General features: G+C 38.7%; 1 protein-coding gene across 2 annotated transcripts in view; it reads right to left on the reverse strand.

Moving 5' to 3' along the window:
* Positions 1-21,816, reverse strand: part of CTTNBP2 (cortactin binding protein 2) — a 164,208-nt gene that overhangs the window by 63,430 nt on the left and 78,962 nt on the right. The window contains exons 4-8 of one of the 2 annotated variants that reach the window (XM_023228243.2): positions 17,812-19,465; positions 10,866-11,069; positions 9,468-9,567; positions 7,020-7,170; positions 4,127-4,381 (exon numbers count right to left, since the gene is read on the reverse strand). In XM_023228243.2, the coding sequence (XP_023084011.2) occupies positions 4,127-4,381; positions 7,020-7,170; positions 9,468-9,567; positions 10,866-11,069; positions 17,812-19,465 (2,364 nt within the window). The remainder of the gene's footprint in view (positions 1-4,126; positions 4,382-7,019; positions 7,171-9,467; positions 9,568-10,865; positions 11,070-17,811; positions 19,466-21,816) is intronic. The other variant, XM_026454312.1, reaches the window with a different exon arrangement.

The raw sequence follows: 21,816 nt of genomic DNA on the forward strand, positions 1-21,816 counted from the left end.
CACACACACACACACACACACACACACACACACACACACACACACACCCCAAAAAACAAAAAGCAGAAAAACAAATAGAAAGCCTGGTCAGCAAAGTTGGAGGGGAAGTGAGAAAAGGACAGTGGTCTGGAAGCCCAGGGAGGGAGGAGTTTGCATTAAATCGCAGGGAGACTGAGCAAAAGCAGAAGTGATAGGAAGCCACTGGCTTCGGTAAGCGAGAAGTATAACCACCTCCTGTAGTGAAAAATTCACGCAGTGCCTCCAGTGAAAAAACTCTCTTGGTATATAAACTTCAACAACAGAGCCGCTCAAATCCAGACAATCTCTTAAATTTGTTTCTGTTGTAGGAAACTAACATGTCAATGGTTTCATGACAGAATAGGAAGTTTCATTAAGAAATTCATCTATCAGCCGGGCGCGGTGGCTCAAGCCTGTAATCCCAGCACTTTGGGAGGCTGAGACGGGCGGATCACGAGGTCAGGAGATGGAGACCATCCTGCCTAACATGGTGAAACCACGTCTCTACTAAAAAAATACAAAAAAATAGCCAGGTGAGGTGGCGGGCGCCTGTAGTCCCAGCTACTTGGGAGGCTGAGGCAGGAGAATGGCGTGAACCTGGGAGGCGGAGCTTGCAGTGAGCCGTGATTGGGCCACTGCACTCCAGCCTGGGCGACAGAGTGAGACTCGTCTCAAAAAAAAAAAAAAAAAAAAAATCACCTATCTATTCAGATGAAATGATGGAAACAAAGGCTTATCCTTAGTTCAGCAGCCTCTCTGGAATAGTCAGGCCAGCTGTAGAGAGAGGTTTTCCGATGACATTTAATGGTGGTCTGCACAAATTTCTTAACCATTGGAAAAAAGACGAGGGGGGTAACATGGAAAAAGGACAGATGTGGGAATTTGATCTTCAATGAATGGAGCTTAAGGAATTAGTTACCCATTTCCCATTTGTTACAGATAAAGACTTAGTTTCTTTATCTACAACACAAGGGAAATTGACTAGATGAACTATGTCAGGGGTCCACAAACCCCCGTCACAGACCAGTATCAGTCCGTGGCCTGTTAGGCAACAGGCCACACAGCAGGAGGTGAGTGGAGGGTGGGCAAGCATTCCTGCCTGTGCTCCGCCTCCTGTCAGATCAACGGTGGCATTAGACTCTCATAGGAGTGTGAACCCTATTGTGAACTACATCTGCAAGGGATCTAGGTTGTGTGCTCCTTATGAGGTGGGACAGTTTCATCCTGAAACCATTCCCAGCCCACCCCATCCCCAACCACGGAAAAACTGTCTTCCACGAAACTAGTCCCTGCTGCCAAAAAGGTTGGGGACCACTGAGCTATGTTATGTCCCTTCAAGCTCTGAAATTCCACAATTCCCTACTGAAAACCACGTGGAAACTGAAGTCATCTTCTTGGGTAGCAATGATTCTACTACCCTGTGTAGATTAGACAAATGTATGCTAGAGTAAAGAAAAAAACCTATTTTTAAGCTCTACTTGTGGTCAATGTAGAATCTTTCTACCAATGCAATGACTAGCTCAGAGCTGTATTTTTTCAGAAATCTGGCCTTAATTAAATCTTAGTTATAAGTAGATTACTTTCTGAAGAACTGTCTCAGCCAGAATATAAATATTAGGCAAATGATACTAATACATTTTCCAATATCTTTGACTAGCGGAGAAGGAAGTATGGTACAATGAAAAGACAAATGGATTCAGGCAATCTGGGCTTCATTCCCAACTTTTATCTACTAAACTCTCTGGGGTTTAAATGTCTTAATCATAAAATGGAAAGGTTAGACTAGAAGATTTAGTGTCCACTCCAGGGCTTAAAAAATATATTAATAGCCTAGCAGTGTGTGAATATTGTCAGTCATGCCCACTTTAAAAAAAAATCTCTCTTTCCTTGTCCAAAATTCATCTTGTGAATCTTAAAGTAAAAGAATACACAAGAGTCATAGTCTACGGGAGAAAGAGGTCACATTTCCCTTGGACAATATGCCAGAGGTGTGGAAATCAATGACAATGCCCTCTTTGATCATAAAAACACCAGAACTAATAAAGAATTCATAATTAAGGAGTTGAGCAGCATCACAATTGCCCTATACTGAAGGATAACTCACCCTGGGAAGCGAGTTCCTTTCTGCCTAGCCTGAGAGGTTCAGTAGCTGAACATCCTAGATCAAGGGTGTTCAGGTTTTGTTTTTCTTTTCTTTTTCTTTTTTTTTTTTTTTTTTTGCCTCTAGGCTGAGTGCAGGCCTAACACACTCCTATCATTAACATCTCATATTACATTCAGAGTTTTTCTTTTAAAGGAGTGGAAGGCAGGTTGCAAACTACCCTTTCCATGCACCTCTACAACAGCAAAAGGATTCATAGTCCTAGATTAACTGTACATATTCAGGTTTAAACTATTCACATTTCCCATCTTTGTCTCCCAAAAACTTTTATGTCAAATATTATTGCATTCCATTCAAATCATACATACAAATCAAGTTCCCAGAATTTTTGTATCTTTTTTGTCAAAGGGTGAAGTTGGGGAAACAAAACAACAAAACTACTGCTAACAAACAATACCTCCAGATTGAACTGAATCATGCCCTTTTCTCATTTTGTAAAACACCAAAGTCCAAGATGAACGGCTTCTGCCAAGATCACAACAGGAAGTTACCCAACCAGGAGCTCTAAATACACATCTTTAGCTATCTCTATCTGGATGAACAAATTGTAGCACTTACATTCAGCATGTCTAAAACTGCATTCTGTCTTCTTGATCAAAATGATCCTTTTCCTTGTTCTTTCTGGGAATGTCACTATCTTTTTATTCAGCGCCCCCATTTCCCTCATCTAATCCATGCTCATTTCTGGGGCATTACTAGTATTTCTCATTATTTCCACTGCTCTCATCATCTTTCATGTAGTGTCTCTTCCTGATACCAATTTCTTTGTAATCTCAAATCTTCTTGATGTTCTTGCTTAATGAATCTATTTAAACTATTCAGTTGATTATTTTGTTCCTTTGTACAACACCTTTCAATGGTTTCACTTTGAATAGTAAATTAAGACCAAACTCCTTGCTATGTCACTGAAGGCCCCAGGCCCTGTTGTGAAACTCCCAGTTAGGTCTTATTTCTCACTACTCTCCATTATCCCAATTAACAGGGACCTGTTATCCACCTCCCTACTTCCATGTGTTTGTTTTTACTGCTCCTTTCACCTGAACCACTCTCCTTTCTCAGTGGTGATGGTGAATTTAATCCTCCTTGCAAAGCTCAAAATAATTTCCAACTCCTCCAGAATGAGCCATGCCTGAGCCTAACATTCTTGAAGTTCTGCCCTTTGAAATATGTATGTTCTCCTTCTTTTTCCTGTAATTGCTGCATTTTTATACTGTTCCAAGTGCATTTCTGTTCTCCTTGTGTTCATTTTTGTGCTCTTCTTGTCCTACATTTGTCTTGTACCCTGCACACTTGCCACTGAACTAGGAGCTACCTAATGGCAGGAATGATCCTTACAAATGTTAGCACACACAGTACCTTACACTCAGGAACTTCCTAATATCTTCTTATTGCTAACACAAATGAATGCTAAAGTGATTGACATCAGAAAAACATGAGTGAATGGACTACTATATTACACTATTTCTTTAATATTCAGAATCATTCTGTATTCTATCTGAGCATCTAGAGCTCCCTCTTAGATACTGGTAAGACAGCACAGACAGGGGTAAGTTTGGCAGCTGAGGGTACCGGGCAAGAGAACGAGCTCTGCAGCATGAGTGTGAATCCTCACCCTGCCTCTCACTAGCAGCGTGGTGTTGGTACTGAAGTAAGCAACCCAATGAACTAAATCAACACCAATGATTTGCTCCTATTGTAGATAAAATGTTTGAAATTACCCTCATATTTCTCATTAACAAACTACAAATAAATTATCTTTATTAAAAGTCTCTTATACCCTTGACCATAACTATTGCATAGGAATAATGTCAATTTGTATTGGTAACATCTGCAATTGTATCATTCAGTTTCCAATTATTCAATTTAAGTACACTTAATCTATAGCAGACAACTTTGCTGCTCATCAAATTACAGTTGCATGGTGAGGCCAGCTGCTAACAGACATACCTTAAAACCTTTGGAAGCAGCAATGTGGGCAGCAGTCCAGCCTTCTCTGTTGGCGTGGTTAATGAGGTCTGCAGGAACAACAGGCTTGAATATGCCTTCAGGACTCTCTTCTCCTCCATCCAAGTCAAAGACACCTGACTCGGACTCCTCCTCATTGAAAGAATTTCCACAAGCTGGTATTCTATGGTACATAAGAAGCTTTAGGCTGTCCACATTACCAGTATCCACAGCTGCGTGAACTGGTGTCCAGCCATCCTGAAAATAAAATGACCAGGGGGAAAGGGTTGATAACAACATTAATGTCAAGGATAATGTTATTGAAAGTTCACTTCAAAATGTTCTTGGGCATGGACCACTGAGCTGGGAAAAGCAGGCATTCCAATCCTGAACATCAACACCGATGAGCTGGGTAAAGTTCTCTCACTTCGGTCAGTGAACAATATTTCCAACTGCTATGACTCATGTTTGCTATTTTGTAATCATTTCTACCTACCAGTTAACCATTTGGGGTGAGCAGGTACTTCCCAGGGCATAACTGAGTATTACGTATGGTAAATCAAAATCTCAATTTAATACTACGAAAGAGAATGAACTTGAAAGGAATTAAAAAATTTATATGCAAGAATGTTATTAGTAGAATACTGAAAGAATGCAGTTATAAGCCAGTTTTACTTATAAGGCACTGACCTAACTCTGTGATCTTAAAATTTTATGCCAACCATTTCAGAAGAAAAGATCCTAAATAACAGGGAAAAGGTAGACATAAAGGAAAAACAAGGCCAAATAATTTCATTGCAGGTTTATGGGCCCCTATTGAGTGTTTTGTGACTGCAGAGGGATACTGATCATTATAAGCTTAGAAAATGTTTCAACTAAAATTACTGGGTCTGTTTTCTAGAATATATTACTTTGGAGCCTCTATTACCCACTTAGCTGGTAGATGGAGTAGGGGTATTAATAGAAGTCCTTTTTAGGGCAGTGATTCTCAGGTGTGGTCCCCAGACCAGCAGCATCAGTATCACCTGGGAACTTGATAGAAATGTGAATTCTTAAGCCTCATCTCAGATCTATTGAATCAGAAACTCTGGGGATGGGGTCTACCAATCTGACATAATGATACCTTCAGGAAATTCTAATACACTAAAGTTTGACAAGCATTATTCTGGGAAAAATCTAGGTTCTATCTATAGTCTCTTCATCTTTATATAGAGATGGGTCTGCGTTCTATTCAGACACGCATCTTATTTTTATAAAAAAATTTTCATAAAAGAACCTGGCTTATTTTGGTGATTTGTATTTTGGCTATGTTTTTCTACCTTTAATTTCCCCTTGACATACCTTTATCATGTAGTATTTCACACTGCTATACTAAATATATTTCAGTAAGCTACAGTACACTTTTAAAAAATAATAGGGTAGAAGACAGATAAACAGACAATTAATAAGAACAATCTAAATTTGGGCTAAGTCATCTGATCATTTGCTACAGCCGTCCCTTTGCAATGTCGCTTTTTCTCTGGTTTGGTATCTCATACCAATAAAATCCACCTGGCTAAGACAAGACAAGGGTGCGCCAATCAGGTAAATAAAGTTCACTTGGCTAAGACAAGACTCTGGAGCTTCAATCAGCTCCATTCAGGTGTGTTCTTCACTGGGTTGTGGACACCTTTACTTGGGTAGTATAACAGTATACTACACAAGTAGTCTACTACTGAAGAGTGTGCTTCTGACCTTTCCCGATTTATATTACAAAGGCCATGCAACCATTTCTGGAAAAATAAATTTCTATCTTCCATCCTCTTTTGATACTTATTATAAGGCACAGACATAATTGTTCCCAATTATACTGTTTATCTCTGGACTTTTGAGCATCTATACTTCCAAAGATTTTGTTCAGCTCACCAGCAATTAGCTGGAGAGAATGGATTTCTGTGTTCTCTAACTTAGGATGTGCCTAATTTTTATGCTGTACTGCTTTTTTTTTTTCATTCAGCCCAGTGATACAAAATTAATTTATTTTTCACTATAGAATTTTATACTGAATATGTGTAACACCATAGATTTCTCAATATATAAATAACATGAAAAATATAAAACTAAACTGTTTTCTCAGATTTTCAAAAAATAGGAAGTTTAAAAAAAAACTCTAGCAATAACAGTCATTAAAAATGTTTATATCTAGCTTATTACATCTCTGCTTATATATATAATTTTTTTTTTTTTTTTTTTTAGGCAGAGTTTCACTCTTGTTTCCCAGGCTGGAGTGCAATGGCACCATCTTGGCTCACCACAACCTCTGCCTCCCAGGTTCAAGTGATTCTCCTGCCTCAGCCTCCCAAATAACTGGGATTACAGGCATGTACCACCATGCTCAGCTGATTTTCTATTTTCAGAAGAGACGGGGTTTCTCCATGTTGATCAGGCTGGTCTCAAACTCCTGACCTCAGGTGATCTGCCCACCTCGGCCTCCCAAAGTGCTGGGATTACAGGTGTGAGCCACCACACCCCGCTACATCTCTGTGGCCATTATTAACCATTGGTTCTCCTTTACTTAAGAAAACCCAGGATCTGAGATTATTATTTGTTGAATGAATAAAAAATTATACCTCCCTTGTCTGCCCTAGTTCTAAAAATAATCAAAGCATAGGTATTTGTTTTCCTGTTTGACAGATGAATCTGAGGCTCAGAGGTTAAAGGACTGGTTAGGCTAATGAACAAGACATTTAATTAACAGGAAAGAGATTCAAACAAGGGTCAGACACTTTCCAAATCCTACGAGCAAAACAAAATAAAGCATCCTCTATTTTAATTTATTTTGTTTTTCTAGTTGTAGAGTTTACAAATATATGGCAAATTATGTATACGGGGGAAAAAAAAACAGACTGGTACTCACTGTGGTTTTTACGCTTCGATTGGTTCCAGCTTCCAACAAGAGTTTAATACATTCTTTATTTTCATTTTTACAGGCCAGGTATAGAGGTGTCTGTCCTCCATCAGCAGCATGATTAATGTTAGCATCATATGCAATTAATAATTCTACACACCTAAACACAAGATTAGGATTAATTACATAAAACCTGGGTTTGACCTTTGAAGCACCACCTAACCAAGATATTAAATACAGAAAAGAAGGCAATGCTGCATCTTTATATACATCAATTGTTTCTCTCTCTCTATATATATATATCAATTGTTATGGATCTTGTTATATGAATACTATTTTTATAAGGCTAGAAAATATATTCTAATAATAAAATTTCATTTCTTCCATGAAAATTTGAAAAGTGCTAATACCTCCTTTATGACACTTCCCTATAACCAACTTGTGAAAGTAGAGTCCTTAGAATTGAACTTCCTGGGATGAACGGTTTAACTGTACTTGATAAATATATATTATTTTGGTTCAAAATAGTTTGAACATTGAAAAAAGGCTGCTGAGTCATTCTGAGATTTTCACTTGAGAAAATAATTATAAATAGCATAGACATCAGGGCACCATGTGCCTTCTCTATAAAAGGCAGCAGAAAGGCTGAGAAAAGGGTTGCCTTGGGGAGAAAAGACAGCAGAGGTTGTCCTGTCTCCTGAAGGCAGGCTAGTTGATGAGGAAAAAGATAGCTAAGCAGAAACTCCGCTGCCCTGAGAATCAAGGAGGAAAGAAATGAGGTAAAGTCAAGACTTTGTGACACTTAGTTACTAGCTAAACATGCAGAGCTTTAGTTGTAAAATTAGTTGAGAATAAACTTAAAAAGAGGGCTAAATCATAATCAAAGTAAGAAGCAATCCACTTCATCTTTTATTTTCACTCAAATGAATGTTTTTCCTAGTTTTTCCTTGCAGTCTCTGATTTATATATATATATATATTTTTTATTATGTGACATGTTGATGTATGTGTGTAGCAGACACATTTAAATTAACCAATCTGGCCTGGTACGGTGGCTCACACCTGTAATCCCAGCACTTTGGGAAGCGGAGTGGGGCAGATCATGAGGTCAGGAGATCCAGACCACCCTGGCCAACATGGTGAAACCCATCTCTACCAAAATACAAAAAATTATCTGGGTGTGGTGGTGTGTACCGGTAGTCCCAGCTACTCCAGAGGCTAAGGCAGGGGAATCACTTAAACCCAGGAGGCGGAGGTTGCAGTGAGGTGATGAGCTGAGATCACACCACTGCACTCCAGCCTGGTGACAGAGCAAGACTCCGTCTAAAAAATAATAATAATAATCAATAAATCAATCCCCAGATTTCTCCAGGGTCCTTCCTTTTTGCAGAGTTATCCATGCTTCCATTCCTGTGACTGCTATACTCTCCAAGAAAGTGGCCCTACAGGCTGCCTGGTGAAAGTAAAGGTAAAAAGCACAGCTCAGAAGGAGAAATTCCTTTTGAAGGAGTCAGGATATGCCCAAAGAGTACAGCAAAATCAGTGTCTAGGGTTCTCAATGACAAACTCAGGGTAATGAAATATGTGCTCAATATGCAGAAAAGTAAATCATGCTATACATAAATAATTAATTTTGAATTTTAAAAATTTTATATTTATGATTAATAACATGGATTCAACCTTAAAAATCCAATTTCAATAATTTTATAATTTGTTAAAGAACATTTCTATTGGGACAGTTAGATTAAAACGTTAAAAGCAACTTGTGTTTCCCACAACCTGACATTTCAGCACAGGCAGAGAAAGCAACTTAGCTATTTTCTATTTTTTTAAAATTAAAATATGACTTTTAATGTTAAAAAGTCATGCCTATATCTGACTGACTTAGTAAGCTACTAAATAAATCATTGCTAAAGTTAGGTATATTTTAATTAATAGGGTCTCTTTGGCTTAATGCTCAAACTTCTTTCAGTATGTGAAATTCATGCTTCAATTTTGTTTTAAATGGTAAAACAAGATGAATAATTGGAATACATTACCACTAGGAAGTTCAGATTATTACAACCAATTTAATTCTATGTTCTACTTTTAGTGACATCATAAGTAGAAAATCTTTTGGGGGGTTGGAATGGTGTAAAATAGTGAACAACAAGCTTTTCAGCAGTCTTTTATCTCATGACATATGTGGTGACATGCCATAGATTATCTTCCGAAGAAAGTTCATTCACGTGCAGTTGGGACACAACACAGTTCTCTTCTTCACTTCCCTCAAATATTAACTATTATTAAGAGCAAATTTAGAATCCTAGTTTGCATTTAAATCCTCAAATATATTTAGTGAATTTATTTGCCAGTGATTTTAAGCACTAGTTTACACATCCAGCCGGAACTAAAATACGTGTGCAAATTATAAAAAGAGGCTTTCACAGTGGGAAAAAAGGAATTAAGAGCAACTTACTCGAAATGTCCCTGAGCAGCTGCAGCACACAAGGGTGTGAAGCCATTTTTATCAGCAGCATTGATTTGGGCTTCTGCACTCAGCAGCAATCTCACACAGTCTATGGATTTTAATAGAAAGCCATGTAAATTCCCCATTTGGAGTTATGATGTGCCAAATTCTATGCAAGCTGTAGATAGATTCTAAACCCAAAGGGCCTCTCCCCTGCACAGTTCATCTCACAATTCCATCATGGCAGACCTGAGACTCTGCAGACTAATTTACAGGAAAAGCAGCCTCTTCTCCCAAAGATTATAATACCCCAGACTCACTGACTAAGATGGGTGTGTGTGTGTGTGTGTGTGTGTGTGTGTGTGCACGTGCATGTGCTCATGCGCGCGTGCATTTTGGGAAGAGTTGCTGCTGAGTAAAAATAATGTCATGTGACAGAAAATGCTTTACCAGATTTTTTCACGAGTCTATCCCAGAAAATAATGTTCCTAGATGGAAAACCAATTTCACTTACCAAACTGAAATACCATTCTTTGTATTTAAATAAATTATTACTTTATGATGTTTAAACTGCTTCCGGATGGTGGGCATACTACCCTTAACTCCATGAATGAGGCTAAAGGACAGCCCATCGGAAGTCACCTAACTGAGGAATAAATGCCACCTAGATGTCACATTCCTCATGTTACTTAGTAGATTTACTTCTTCTATATTAAAGAAAATCTCCATAGTGTTTATGAAGAATTCTAGAATACTTAAAAAATAATGGGCTCTCTGAGGTCGCTAGAATCCTCCATTTATCTGAATTAATCAACAATCACATGGGCTCCCATATGCAATGCTATCTGACTTTGCATTTGCGGTCAAATCCTCTCTTTTTCTGCACTCCCATATGTTTTGGTATATTTGACTACAGGATTTGCATTTTAAAGAACAAGAATAATTCCCAGTCTTCATCGATATACCATTTATAGTTACACAACTTCTCGGTTCTTTTAAGACATTCAAATAACTATGAATTCTTCCAACTGTGGAACAATTTCAGGCCCATGTCCTTTCCTAACTACTAAAACTTTCCCTCACTGTAGCATGTAGCACTAAAGTTCTCATAATTAGACTTTCTCACATATCAGGTATTTCTAACGGACCATAAATGCAAAGTCATCTTTGCATAAAACAAAGATTACTTTTTACTAGCTGTGGTAAAACTTTATATTAAGGAACTGTACAATTTGGATTTTTTAAATGTTTATACAAACTTTAAATCTCATTTAATACTATCCATTACCACCTGTAAAAGAAAAATAAAACTACATTGAGCCTTAGGCTCATAACAATGGATACATGGGCTTTTGACTTTCCCTCCTTTTGCAAGTGTGTGGTATGATAAGATCTCGCCATATTTACCTGTATGTCCATTCTTAGCAGCAGAATACAAGGCAGAATGGCCATCTTCACAGGAGTAATTAATGTCCAGTCCTTCTTCATTAAGCAGCATTGATAATAAAGTGACATTTCCCTGGGCAGCAGCTTGCTGAAGAAGGGTGGGCCTGCCAGCCAGGGGGGCAGGACCACCACTCATTAGCAAAGGGGTTAGGGAGGGTGACCAGCCTGTAGGTTAAAGTGACCCTCGTTAGAGAGTAGGAGCAAGGACAAGAGACAGATATTACCCATTCCTTTCCGAATTACACACACACAAACATATGAACATGTGTCCCTAGAGGATTATGTGGTTTCTAACATTATCAATCTGTTAATATTTACTTAGCATGAATCTGGACTGTTATTTCAGATCTTATATCTGCTGCTAATTAAATCAACATACATAGTGAAAAATTATTTTTAGTTATGAGTCTTGTACAGATAAGTGTTAAAGTGGTGACTGGTTATAGGAAAACTTAAGATGGCTGTCTTGTTTTAAAAGTTCAAATTCCTCTTCAGGATTTTAAAACAATTTGAATTTTAAAATGTAAAGGTTTTACAAAGTAAAGTTTTCCTCTAGTTCAATATTAATCTGGAAAAGTGAACTGATATTTTCAGGTATAAGATAAATAATTGTAAGAAACAGATTTTTCTTTTTCAACAAGGTTTCTAAAATGTTTAATTACATTTTATGTAAACTGTTAAGATGGACCAAAGAGTCTATTTATATTCCTTGAATTCCCTTATTTGGGAATGGAAATAATGGAGGCCAACTGCTATTCAGTATTAAGAGATAATAAAATATAACATATATAACTGGATCTAGAGTTCACCAGCACAAATATTCGATATACAATTGTGAAGACTGTAGCATCTGGCCACCTTTACAAAACGCCTAACAAACTTTTAATCAGCCACAAAACAGGACACTCAATATATAATTTTAACAAAAACAATGAGTTATCATAGTTAGATATTTCTCATCAGTATTTAGCAGCTTTAGAAGAGAATCTGTTAAGTGTGTGAATTCGGCTGCATATAGCATGAAACATTTTCTGAATTCTTCCTTGATCAAAAGGCTGTAAAAACAGTAAAGTAAAAATGTTCATTCAATGTGATATATAGGTATTTGTGTATTTTAGACTTAAATACAGTGAATTTTCAAAATAAGACATTTTCCTCTTTTTCCTTATAGGGTTCTAACACGTGTAACAGCATTGTGCATATGTACATATATTCATCCCTAAGGGCACACTTTCACAGGCCAGTTAGGTCTATTTTGTCCTGACCAAAGTGATCACAGATGGACGGCTTTATTCTAAATAGTACTTCACAATGGCTAGACCCTAAATTTCTATATGCAAATACATCTCATTGTACATAAAACAAAGATTATTTCTTACTAGCTGCAGTAAAATTTTATATTAAGGAACTATACCATTTGGATTTTAAAAATGTTTTATAACTATCCACTACCATCTGTAAAAGAAAATTAAAACCATATTGAACCTTCTGCTCATAACAGTGATCACATGGGCTTTTGACTTTACATCCTTTTGCAAGTGAGTGGCATGATGAGATAAGATCTTGCCATATTTACCTGTACATCCTTTCTTAGCAGTGGAATACAATCAGAATGGCCACCTGATTACGATACGTGGTAATATCCCTTTAGTAAGATACAACAGGTGGATGTTTTATACCCTCTGTACATTGGTATCAGCATAATAATTCTAGGCATATGAGTGTCATATTAATACATATGTAATACTCAATTCTTACGATTAAATCCTAAATTATTGGCCTTAGATTATCTTAATAAATATTTTCAAAGGACATATCAAAGGAACTTCTCAGTATTTAAAAATTATTTTTTAAAAAAAGGCAAAACAAAGCCAATTATACAAATGAAACTACACTGCTTATAAAAAGCTGGATACTATATCTTCATAATCAATTATTTGGGTCTATGAATAATTTATTGTTTTTAATCCTATTAGGACTATATGTAGTGACATACAAAATTAAAATGCTCATAAAATTCAATATTTATCTAAACTTTATGATATTTTCCTACTGATACTCATTAGCTCTTCTTACAAAAGTAGTATTTTTACTTCATACTTACAAGAAGGCTCCTCTCTGGTACATTTTACCTTTTGTATTTTCTTAAAAACAAACAAACAAACAAAAAACAGGCCCACAAAAATTAAATCAGTACTTATTAGAAATGGATAAACAGAGAAATTATAAACACGAAGGTATAAAACCTTGACTGCAAAGCAAACACAGGCAATATGAAGGCATCGCACTACAGTCCTCTGTGGAACAGGAGGGAATGGGGCTCATACTCAGCCTCTCTCTCTTTCATTCTCTCTTTACATCTCATCCAAGGGGTCTTGGTTATTGATATTCTTTTATGAATACCAATACAGGTAAATGGCTTGCTATTCTTTTGGGTTTTGTCTACATTTTTCTTTTTTCACCATAAATCTAGGCTTTTGGGGGGAGAAGACAGTTTAAACATATTTTTCAACTGCTTTATACGGAAATACTCAATTGCAGCTGTAATTTCCTGGGAAACCCTATTTTTAATAAGTTATCTGAAAGACAAATTTTTTTCTTCAATTTGTTTTCCATCTTTAGACCACTGAAGGGTCTTATTATACAGAACTACAGAAGATATATCAGTTGCCTTATTTTCTTAGAGGTCTGCAATATATTTTAAAAATCTTTACAGAAGAAAAATGCTTTATAAATACCAAGTATTTTAAAACTGTAAATACATTTTATATTTTCACTAACATTTCCAATGTTGTCTAACACAGACAAGCTTATTTTAATAAATCCTGCCTAAATGTGGGAAAAATAAGACTTCACCATGAGACTATATTGTTCATCTGAAATTCCCGACAATGATAAAAATGGTAATGTTTAGTTAAGAGGTTAAATAATGGTTAAGACAGAACAGACCGGTATTCGTACAGCTACTCTAATGATGTTAGCAAAAGGTCAATCAGTTTCGCAGTGTCATATGCAAACATTAGTAAGGTGAGCATCCTGCACAACATGCCAGGAGGAAGGGAATGACTGGACATGCAATAGCAGAGGGAAGGAGTGAGAACAGCTTCCGGCATCAGCTTCAGAGGGTGGAGAAGGTTAATGTCATAGCCCAGATCATTCTTGTTTTCTGATTTAGCCTTTAAGCCAATCACACATGGAGGATAATTTTTAAAAGTCATGTTTCAATAGGGAAAAGGTGTAAACCAAATTAAATCAAATGTATCAAATGAAAAAAAAAAACAAACAAAAAAAAAAAAACCAAAAACAACACAGAAAAAACAATTTCCAAGGGTATGGAAACTCAGTTGCCTGGAGTGATTTCTGGTTTAGGCTTCTGTTCATCTAACATTTGAAATGTGTTTATTTGGCAAGTTCAGGAGGGACAAGAAATTCTAGTTCATTTAGAATTAAGAATGTTATTTAAAAATTTAACATTTGGCTATAAAGGTTGCCAAATAGAGTTTGGGTAATTTATACTACAATTCATTGAAAGGGTAACTTCTGTCATTCCAATTTTCCTTGGGGCTCTAACTTAGTTATAATTGTTACAGATAGAAGCTGACATGGAAACACAGGATTCTAGAGTTGGAAGTACTATGGGCCAGTAGTTCTCCAAGGAGGGAGAAGTAGTTTGAAAATTTATCAGATAAGTTTAAATCTTTTTTTGTTTGGGAATATTATTATATTATAATAATTTTGGTTCAATGCTTTTTTTGAGACATAGTCTCACCGTGTCACCCAGGCTGTTGCACAGTGTGGCATGATTATGGCTCACTGTAGCCTTGACTTCCTGAGTTCAAGTGATCCTCCCACTTCAGCCTCCTGAGTAGCTGGGACCAAGGGCACACACTACCATGCCCAGATAATTTTTATATTATTTGTAAAGATGGGATTTCGCCATGTTACCCCGGCTGGTCTTGAACTCCTGCACACAAGTGATCCTCCTGCCTCATCCTTCCAATGTGCTTGGATTACAGGTTTGAACACTGCAGCCCGCAATGCTTTTGCTTTTAAATGAAAAAGCTAATGGCTCAGAGGGAATTAGCTCTCTAGGGTAATACTTAGAGAGGGGCAGGAATAGACTAATCCTGCCTTACTATACTTAGTTCAGTGCTTGTTTGATCACCGAAATTGGAAGAGACATCTGTCAGGTATTTGACAGATGCGCATTGTCCCTGTGCCTTGCTTTTGGCAACCACAATGGAATCAGTGGCTGTTTGGAAGGTTAATACCCTTCAAAGGGCTAATGACCTGGAGAGGCACAAGCTCACCCAGGGACAGACAGGTTAGTAAGCAGGGTGGAGGCAGCTCTGGTGTTTCTTAGTTGCAATGGGCATAGTGGCGAAAATAGGGGCAATCTCAATGTACAACAGAGTTGAAATCCTCTCTTACTTGGAAAGTTCAACTCAACATTTATAGTTGAATTGTAGTGCTGTAGACCTCCGTTGTGTAAGTGTAATGACACTTTCATTTCCCAGTCTAGGTGCTCAGTAAACACTTGCTGAATGACTCAAGGCTTCCGGTGCCTCCCTTCTCCCTTAATAAGTCACATCTTATAAGCAAATGACATGGAAACCTGTTATTCTACCAAAAGTAATTCTGCAATTCTGAGAGGAATAAATAAACAAAATACTTTGGCAAAATTGCAGAAGTCAGAGAGTAGAAAATAAGGAATCTGGTTTCTGTATCTTCAGTGGGTGGTATTTTTTTGGTCTCTGGTCTATAGTGTCTTTTGATTTCCAGACATAAGTGAAGGGCATTTTTCAGAGGAGTTATAGCTCTTTTATCTAAAATTTTACTGTATCCTAGGGCAGGACATCCTGGTGAATAGATAACAGATTAGTAAATCTCTGTCTTTAAAAGTTAACACATTTTAATCTGTTAACTTTTCAATCCTGTTGACAAAATGTTCCCCAGTCATAGATGCTGGTTTTAAGGCTTCTCTGCCAAAACCAAAGGGCATGTGCAGCTAAACCCTGGACCACAGTAATGACCAAGGCAACAAGTGGCAGAGCCTCAAGGTCTCAGGTAAAGATGGCTTTGTATTTTTTAAGTGACAAAACTTCTATATCCTAGGAAGTGTTTTCATTTATGGCAACAGCACTGCCACTGCTCCACACATTTCTGGAACTTGTGTTTTGTGACTGCCCAAAGATCTTATAGTACATTCTCTATTCTGCTGAGTAGCAAAATTCCTCTTCTGAGGGTGGATTTAATTTGTAAGAAACAGCCAAAATTATTTTAGGCCACGAGAAGAGCTGTTCAGCTCAGTAATACCATTTTGGATCAAAAATATAGAATGCTGAATGCCTGTAAAGATATCTCAAAATAATACTAAAGTCAATTCCAAAGCAAATTCTCAAAAATACTGTAAACAACAATATCATTGAAACAGTAATATCACCTCTACTTACTGATTACTCATGCTATTCTAAGCTCAATACTATGCTTACAGGTTATAGGATCTGATCCTCCTAACAGCCACTCTCGCCCATATGAGTAGCATAAGAAGCCACCAAAAATGCACAACTGTAAATGGCAGAGACTAGATTTCAACACAGATCTAACTTCAAAGTCCATGCTGCTCCCAATTTCTTATTTCGCCCCTCAAAATATGGATAAAGCCTCTCAAAGACCTTAATTTCAAGTTGATAGCTTATAATTGGACAAATAAATCCTAGAATACTGCTGCCATCACCTGATAATTAGCAAATATGATGCTATTTGCTTTTCTCTCTCTCCCTTCAAAGTATTCAATATAACAATTATTCAAACCTTCCTGTAATTATAAAAGTTTCCTCCCATTAGAACCAACAATCTCCACCAACCACTGAGATCCCATGGTAGGAGAGACTTCTCCAAAGGTTCAACAGAACTTTGTCTTCCACATTTTGAGGGGTAAAATTGGGAACTGGAAACAGCATGGACTTTGCAGTTAGTCAGATGGGTGTTGGAATCTAGTCTCTGTTATTTATAATTATGTGTTTTTGGTAACATTACTTTAGAGCCCCATTTGCTTAGTAAAGAACTAATCCAGTCATGTCAATAAAAAGCAATGCTTTCTCTAGCACTGTATAACAAAAAGGAAAAATCCACCTTTTCTTTGTTCAAGAGTCCCAGATTCAGTGACTTCATAAGCCACACCTGCAATGGAAACCTTCTGTAACACAGCCCACATGCTATGTTAACCATCTGTGCCCTAGTGCCGGAAGACAGCAGCACTAAATAGGGTACACGGCTTTTGAAATAAACTTAGAACAGATTTATAAATATTCACACTCCATTTCTGAAGGAAAAAAAAAAAAAACTCTAAACACCAAACTGATATTAGAATTTAAAATATACCAATTACAGAACAAATCTAGTCAATTTGGTAATCCAACATAGTGTTAATAATTACTTGAAAGGCCTTTAAAAATGTCATCTCAGAAGGAACAGAATTAAACATGTACTGTCTGATGATGACCCACTGAGGTCTTGCGAGATAAATATTTAATAAGAAGGAATACTCTTTTCTCCCATGTAAATACTTTAGTCTCTCTAAATTAATGGTCTCCATGTGCTTTAAGCCACTACTTTCAGGTTATTTTCAAAGAAGAAAGCACTTAGCATAGTGAAACCACAATTCATATAGCAAGATGAATCACCATACCCTGGAGCCTTTAAAAACAAACAAACAAAAACCAAAAAACAAACAAACAAAAAAAAACAAAAACAAAAAAAGAGAGAGAGAGAGAAAAGAAATGGTTGGCAGGGGGGAAGCATAAAATTAAAAAAAAAAAGTTTCAAGGCAATGTGAAGAAAATCAAGGCAAGTGAGAAGAGAGGCCATATTCTTTAAACAGTGTATAACAGTTCAATCCCTTTACCTGATGCTGTTACCAGGAGGCTGTCTGAGGCACCTGGTCTACAGGATGAGGCACTAACGGGGTTTATGGAAGAGCAAAAGGCAATGGTGGTAGGAATGACAAGGGAACTGTCTGAACATGCAGGTTGGTTCAGTCCGGGGGTTGCAGCAGGCCAGGCACCCACCTGAGATGTGGCCAGGGCTGAAACGGCACAGCCTGCAGGTGCCACAGTTAAATCTATGGATGGTTTTGGTGGCAGCTGAGGGGAGGATGACTTAGGAAGGTTGTCCTCATTGATCACCCTGTTCCCTTGTGGCAAACTGGAAGGAGGCGAAGCCACAGTTTTGTTATCAACTTTGGCCCCTGTATTCGAGGCCCTGCTGCTGTCTATAATAACCTTGAGTTGGGGGTGTGGTGGAGAAGGAGTTTGGGAGAGCCCTGGCTTTTTTGGAGGGATAGGAGGAGGATTTCCTCTGTCAACTCGTGCAACACCGTGAGTCTTTAAACTGGTCCGACCGACTGGAGGGTGGGTGCCAACATCCCCTGTTGGGGGCGCTCCAGGCCTTGAGGGAGCACCTGCTTGAGGGCTTGTAAATCTTGACAGTGCTTGGGTCACAGTATTCCGAGCTAGTTGTTTGGCCACTAGGTTGTCACGACTTGTAGGTGACATATCTCTTGACGGAGGACTTTGGGTAGTATTTCCATTTTGGTCTGGGTCGTTAGCATTGCCCTGAAATCTAAATCTAGCTGCTTGGATTCGTGGGTTTAGACCTGGATGCAAAGAGGCGTTGGCACATGGTGAATGTAAACTGTGCATAGGTGGAGCTTGAGAGTTCTGAGGAGCTATGCCTGGTGTCTGAGTGGTGGGAGGGGCAGCGTTACTGGGAAGTGGGGGTGTGCTACTGGTTGGATCTGGTGTTGAGTCAGTGCTTGGTCCATTTTCCTCAATTCTGTTTGCACTTGGAGGTGGGAAAGCAGGTACAGAAGAGCCAATCAAGTCACCATGGGAAGCCTGCCTATCAATACCTGGTCTGGCCATTGTGGCACTGGTGCACACGCTCCCTTTTGCATTTGCAGAAACTAGGGGGCTCCCTGTGGAAGGTTTTACAGGCATGGTTAAAGGCAACTTTTTCACATGGTCAGCACTTTCTGTCACTAGGTCTGTCTGGCATGCAACAGACCTTGTCACAGTTCCTTCTGTTCCCACAGATATGGAAACCAAACGCCTATCTTTTGTCTTCCGTGGAAGAGAGAGGCTTGGTTTACTGTCACTTCCCCTTTTCAGTTGCTCAATCATTTTCTTCATCTTGTCTATCTCCTCTTTGAGGTCAGTGGTGTGTGCTTCTTCCCGGTTCAGCTTGGCACGAAGCTGTTCCCGCTCGGTGTCAAACTCAGAGAGTTGCTTTTCCATCTGAGCTTCCATTTCTGTGCTTCTTCGTTTCTCAGCGGAGAGTTCCTCTTCTAATTCATTTGTCTTTTTCTTTTCCTCTTCCAGTTTGGCCATTATGTCTTCCAGCTTCTGGGCCTCCTCTATGACCTTGCCTGAGAGCTGCTTGCACTCTTTGACCAGCATCAGGACCACCTGCTTGTTCTTGCCGCGCTCTTCCTCGAGGCGGGCGGCCAGCTTCTTGTGCTCTTGCTCAAGGGCTTGTAGCTGAAGCTTCTCCATTTCCAGCTGAAAGAAATTCACAAGAAAATCCTGATTAATATACAGAATTTTCTTTTCACCAAGGAAATGCTTTTTGTGAGATTTTCATTAATTTTCTAACAATTACATAATTCGGGTTAGCAAAAACACCACATTTTCAAAAAGTGTGATAAGAAATATTTTAAAGGCCCATTAAAATGAGAAAATAGATGTAAATGGCTTTATAAAAACATCTAAATTACAACAAGAGAAAATTTTTAAAGTCTATTGAAGTTAAGTACAGAAAAAGAGAACAATAACCAGATGCTTTAAATCACAGGGATCAGAAAGATCTATTTTTGTAAAAACACAGCTCTGATGGAACTGGTGATGTTTTTTAAAAAGGTTTAATGCTTTAAAATTATTAATCTCTGAGGTAAAGTATCATGAAAAGTACTGAAAACCGAGGACTTCAGTTAAATTCTAAGCCACTATGTTTGCTAATTGTATTATCTAGCTCAGAAATGTAACTTCTTTGAGCTTCCTCTGATGAGTTGTTGTGGAAATCATATAAAATTATATATGAAAGGGCCGGGCGCGGTGGCTCAAGCCTGTAATCCCAGCACTTTGGGAGGCCAAGACGGGCGGATCACGAGGTCAGGAGATCGAGACCATCCTGGCTAACACGGTGAAACCCCGTCTCTACTAAAAACTATAAAAAACTAGCCGGGCGAGGTGGCGGCGCCTGTAGTCCCAGCTACCCGGGAGGCTGAGGCAGGAGAATGGCGTGAACCCGGGAGGCGGAGCTTGCAGTGAGCTGAGATCCGGCCACAGCACTCCAGCCTGGGTGACAGAGCGAGACTCCGTCTCAAAAAAAAAAAAAAAAAAAAAAAAAAAAATTATATATGAAAGAAAGTTCTTTGAAAACTCTAAAGAGCTAAAGAACGATCTTATTAGAACTATATTTGGTGTCAGTGAACCCGGAGCCTGACCTTGTCTCCTACTTTGATCCCACTTGCTCCCTTAGCTTCCCTGGATGCCTGGAGTTTCCTAAACATGGTCCTGCCTTGGGGTCTTTGCCCTTACTGTTCTTTCTGCATGGGATTCCCACCACACACCTTCCCATAGCGCTCCCACAATAAGTCACTTGTGCACGGCACTAGAGTGACCCATGGGAGGGTGAGTGGGAGCAAAACTCCAGAGCTCCCCCTGCCTTCCTTGAACTTCCCTACTCACCCAAGTCGCCTGCCCAGGCATGAAGAGAGGGGTGCCTTTTCCTTCACAGAAAGGCACTGTTTGTTCACCAAGCCATGGGCCCTTAGGATTGGTGCTTTCCAGAGTAAAATCATTTTTCTAACTGATCAACCTAGACAGGGAGCTTTTAAAGCCTTTCTCTCTCCAGATGGGGCTTTCTAATATACACAAAAGCTCCCAATAGCACGGGGGTTGGCTCGTTCACTTCTTCCAGGTTTCTGCTTAGCTCTCACCTTTACAGTGAGGTCTTCCCACACCACCCTATGGGAAATAACAGTCCCTCCCACCCTTGTGTTTATCAACCTTTGTTCACTACATGCCTACACCCGCTATCCCGAATGTGACTTCACTGAGGGCAGGGACTGTGTCCTTAAGACCTAGAACAGTGGCTGGCACACAGTGGTGCTTCATAAATTATAAATTGAAGGAATTAGCTAAAATTAACATAGTTCCACTGATAACAATCAACTTCTGTTACTAATGGGCTTTCTGGCTACGTGGGCAGCCTCACAGTGGCACTGGTCTAACATGTTCCGGCAGATTTCTCACTTCTCTCCAGGGGAGCATCTGTCATGAGGGACTCTTGAAGGACAAAGGTCACACCCCAAGCTGGGATACAGAAGCCAGGTTGGCCCACACGCCTCACTTCCCCAACTAGTGAAATGTTCCACTGGCAGTCCATAATGGGCCTTATGGTTCCTAAAGGTTAAAGTAGATCTACCTGATTATAAAGATGTGAAAAGGACTTGCTTTCTCATGTAGATGTTAAACACAAATATCCTCTCAAGAGAGTCACTACTTATTTGAGTCAAATTTTTGTCATCAATAACAGAGGAAGAAGATACTCTCACGACCTGTAAGTCATGAGGATGTTCCTGTTCCTTGCCCTGTTACAAAAATCCATGACTCCATTCCCCTCACAGTCAGTCATGGGACCAAAAGGATGGTCAGAGATAGTGTTTCTTTACTCTGGGATGCTTCCTGCTTTGACAAACAATTGCTAAACAGCATTGGGATGTGTCTCATAAATAGATGACCAGGAATAGAGATTATTCCTCAAGCATAATTACACATATACTTTATTCTACTGGATCAAATTTTGGGAGTAATTCATAAGTAGATTAGGTAAGATTGGGGAACAATAG

The sequence above is a fragment of the Piliocolobus tephrosceles genome, chromosome 8 (genome assembly GCF_002776525.5).
Source record: "Piliocolobus tephrosceles isolate RC106 chromosome 8, ASM277652v3, whole genome shotgun sequence".
Lineage (NCBI taxonomy): Eukaryota > Metazoa > Chordata > Mammalia > Primates > Cercopithecidae > Piliocolobus > Piliocolobus tephrosceles.